The sequence below is a fragment of the Trichoderma reesei genome (genome assembly GCF_000167675.1).
Source record: "Trichoderma reesei QM6a unplaced genomic scaffold TRIREscaffold_11, whole genome shotgun sequence".
NCBI classification, from domain to species: Eukaryota; Fungi; Ascomycota; class Sordariomycetes; order Hypocreales; family Hypocreaceae; genus Trichoderma; species Trichoderma reesei.
In genome coordinates, this window is record NW_006711158.1 from 569138 (window position 1) to 572563 (window position 3426).

Consider the following 3426-nt stretch of genomic DNA (forward strand, 5'->3'; position numbering starts at 1 on the left):
GCGGTTCTACGACTCTAGCAACACCCTTTCGACGCCTTCCATACTAAGTATCAAATCTGACCCAGACATTCATCTTGACGGATTCGGTCACAACTTCAAGCGCGCCTCCATCCCACGGAGCTCTTCTCTCCCCCCCATGGGACGAAAAAAAGAAGAGATGAGCTTCCTATGCTTTACACTGAAGACAGGCATCCAGCATCGAGAGCCGGCATTTCATCGCTTTAGGACCCATTCTGTTTGTTGCAAGGGCTGTCTAATAACCCGCATTCACGGCAGGACTGCAGTTTCCGACGGCACAACAGTCGGGTCCTTCCAAGGGGGGGGTTAGATCTGAGCTTTCAGAAGCCTCTGCCATAGATCTACATGCATGTATCTGCAACGGGGGGGAAATCAAGGGAGACTTGGAGAGATGGAACTAGGAACACATGCTTCAGGCGGGGGAGAGCGAGGGCTGGTCTACTACGCACTCACTCTTGGTATGTATTGCCGAACAACTGCCAATGGTCGCGAATAGCTTCATTACTATGCGAGATTCCCCTGGTCCTCGGATAATTGAAGCTTGCTTCACCCCGTAGTCAAATGCTAGTGTTGTAGCGAAACAAAAGTTGTCGAGCATTTGTCTGCTATACTAATGATTGACCGTTTTGGATGGCTGCATTTGACCAAATGTTGAATGTAGGAAACAGCACCGACTTGATCTCCAAGTCCATGGTTTTAATTCCACAACGTCAACGACACATTCAACCCTGGTACTTTAAAATCTAGGGAATGAGCATCACGCACAACGACGGACTAAACCACCGTCATTTGGGTAGAAATATCATATTCAAGTACAAGCGACGTCTGATAAACCTAGATAACAACCATTTTTTCACCCCGCAAGGGATCGTCCACATACATCTAATACCGAAGAACAAAAGGCGTTGAGGCGAAAAGGGAACCAGAACATGTATATCCACAAAACATAATCGTAAAGGTTGAAGGCGAAGTGAAAGAGATGAAACGAATTGAAGACAAGAAAGGCACATTTTTCAAAACCACAAGATCAAGGGGGAATAGTAGGAAAATGACGAAAAGAAAACCCTGAAAACAAAGCCCCCCCCATCCTCCGTCTATCTCATAAGGGAACAAATACCCGTTACATCGTAATCTTAGAAACCAAGCGTACATCTATCCAAGACAAAACAAAATACAAGGCAACTGCTAGAAAGAAACCCACCGCAACGGCTTCCCCTTCGGAGGCAATTCTCCGCACCCTGGCCTTCAGGTCGCCCACCCAGAGCCTTTGTCCGGCCTCGCGCCGAGCCGCTCTCAGTCCGGGGAGGCCATCAAGACTGCTGCAATTGTTGGTGACTTGATAGCCCAGCGTCTTGTTGTTTTGGGCCTGTTTTGCAGAATAGCTGTCCAGGGTGGGGCGCTGTTCAAACACCGAAAGCTCGGTAAGCTTTTCGCCGTCCCTAAGTCCTCGGCGGAGAATGTCTTCAACAGCCACAGGGACACCAGCATTGCTCGGGTCATCTCCATCATCCTCGGAGGTGTAGATTCCCTTTTTGACCCGCGGGACACCAAAGCCACAGCTGGTTTGGGTCTGCCAAATGTCGCAAAGAATGACGGCGCGAGCACCGTCAAATGTCTCTCGCTTGCCCTTGGCAATCCTGCGCACCAGGTCAGGGAATGCAGGCTGGTCCCACTCCACAACCGTAGCACGACAGAAGAGTCGTAGGATGCCCGGTGAGGGGCCAAAGCTCATGAACATGAGACAGAGGCGGCCATTTTCATACGCGTGAGAAATCGTCTCGCACCCAGATCCAGTGCGATCAATGTATGCGCATTGGTTGGGGCCGAAGACGGCAAAATGCGCATCAAGGCCTTTGGGGGAGACGTTGATGTGTCGACCATGAGTAGAAGCTGATCCAGTGAAGAAGACGGGCTGCTGCTCTGCCCAACGAGCAAGCTCATCAGAGAGAGATGGCGAGAGCTTCATGATGCCGGGGAGCGACGGCGTGGTCTCAGCAAGGTGTGCTGTGACTGGCCACCACCACTCACAAGTGACGTTAGAGGCAGAGCAATCTTGGGCAACTAGGCGGCGAGAGAGGGATGCAATGGCCGAAACATAGAGCTGGTCCTCGGAAACAATGCAAAGAAGACAATCGCGACCAGAAAAGAGGAAGAAAGAGAAGAAAGAGAGAGAAAAATAAAAGGGAAGAGAGTTGGAGAAGCAACCAGAAAACGGCCGACATCGACGACCTAGGTGAGCCGTGTCGCAGTCGGACACTTTTCTTTACAGTCGACAGCATCCTAAGCGGGTCGTGATGCGTCACCCCAAAGGGTCGCAGTCATCAGGATCGATGCTAACATCCAAGCAGCATAGTGCCCCAAAATAGCCGGGTGGGTAAAAGACAAAGCGGAGAAGAGCATTGGCCCACGATGCATGATAAGGGCCGAGAGCGGCAGAGGGCCGTATTGAGTTCCCGCAGAGGATCCCGGGGCGAGAGCGGACAAGTGGAACCAGAACCGTAAGAAAAGCATGTCCGGATTGTTGAACTGACCGAAGCCGATGTCAGAGACTGACGGGGGTAAAAGAGTAAGACGAAGAAGTGTTGAAGTAGTAGAAGAAACAGCCCAAATGGGCGTCTTGAAGTGAAAAAGGACGCAGATCGAAACAAAGTGAAGGGAAGCAAACCGCTCGACAAAAGAGCAACTAGCTCCATAGCGAGCGCCAAGATGCAGCCTGCATGCGCATGCATGTGGCTATCTAGACCACCAATATGCTTTTCTTCTTCTTTTTCTTATTCTCCCCCCCCCCCCCCCCCCCCTCCCCGTGTGGTGTAGTGACACCCAGACTTACTCAGCCCTGGGCTGGGAAATGGGGTAGGGATGGTAATTGCCGTCCTCGTAGCTCCCGTCGTCGTCAAACACGGCGGCTGTGCTCCCAGCAACGCTGAAGATCCGAGGAGTCATTGGATCAGTTGCCGTCCGGGGAATGCTGGCATAGACTGGCTTGCTGCCAGGTGTGACAGCGGGCACTTGCACGTGTCCCCTGTGGCCGTTGAGTCCGTTGTGACCATGAGGTCCGCCATGGGGGCCGTGGAGTCCATTGGGTCCATTGATTCCATTGGGCCCGTTGGTGTAACTGCGAGTGGAGGATCCCGAGGCCGAAGACGACCGGCCGGCGGGTCCCCAACCCTCGATGAAGCTGTTCCGCCGGTGGGCCATCGGAGGAGGTGGAGGCGCCGGAGCAGGCGGGGCTGGGCGCCTCTCCTCGAAGCGGCGGGAGAGGCGTTCCTTTTCCGCCTTGTGCTCCTTCTTCTCCTTCTCCCTCTCCTTGTCCTTTTCTTTTTCCTTTTCCCGGTCGCGCTTGTCCTCCTTGGTGCGGTCGCGCGACTTCTCCCTGTCTCGGACGCGGCTACGTTCCTCGCGGTCCTC

The 3426-nt window shown here is 53.2% G+C and overlaps 1 protein-coding gene across 1 annotated transcript; it reads right to left on the bottom strand.

Moving 5' to 3' along the window:
* Positions 1-1138: 1138 nt before the first annotated feature.
* Positions 1139-1984, bottom strand: TRIREDRAFT_63001 (uncharacterized protein; the record flags this gene model as incomplete). The annotated part of the gene is made up of 2 exons (XM_006966073.1): positions 1139-1435; positions 1499-1984. 2 exons carry the CDS (start codon positions 1982-1984, stop codon positions 1139-1141), a joined length of 783 nt encoding a protein of 260 aa, XP_006966135.1.
* Positions 1985-3426: the final 1442 nt, after the last annotated feature.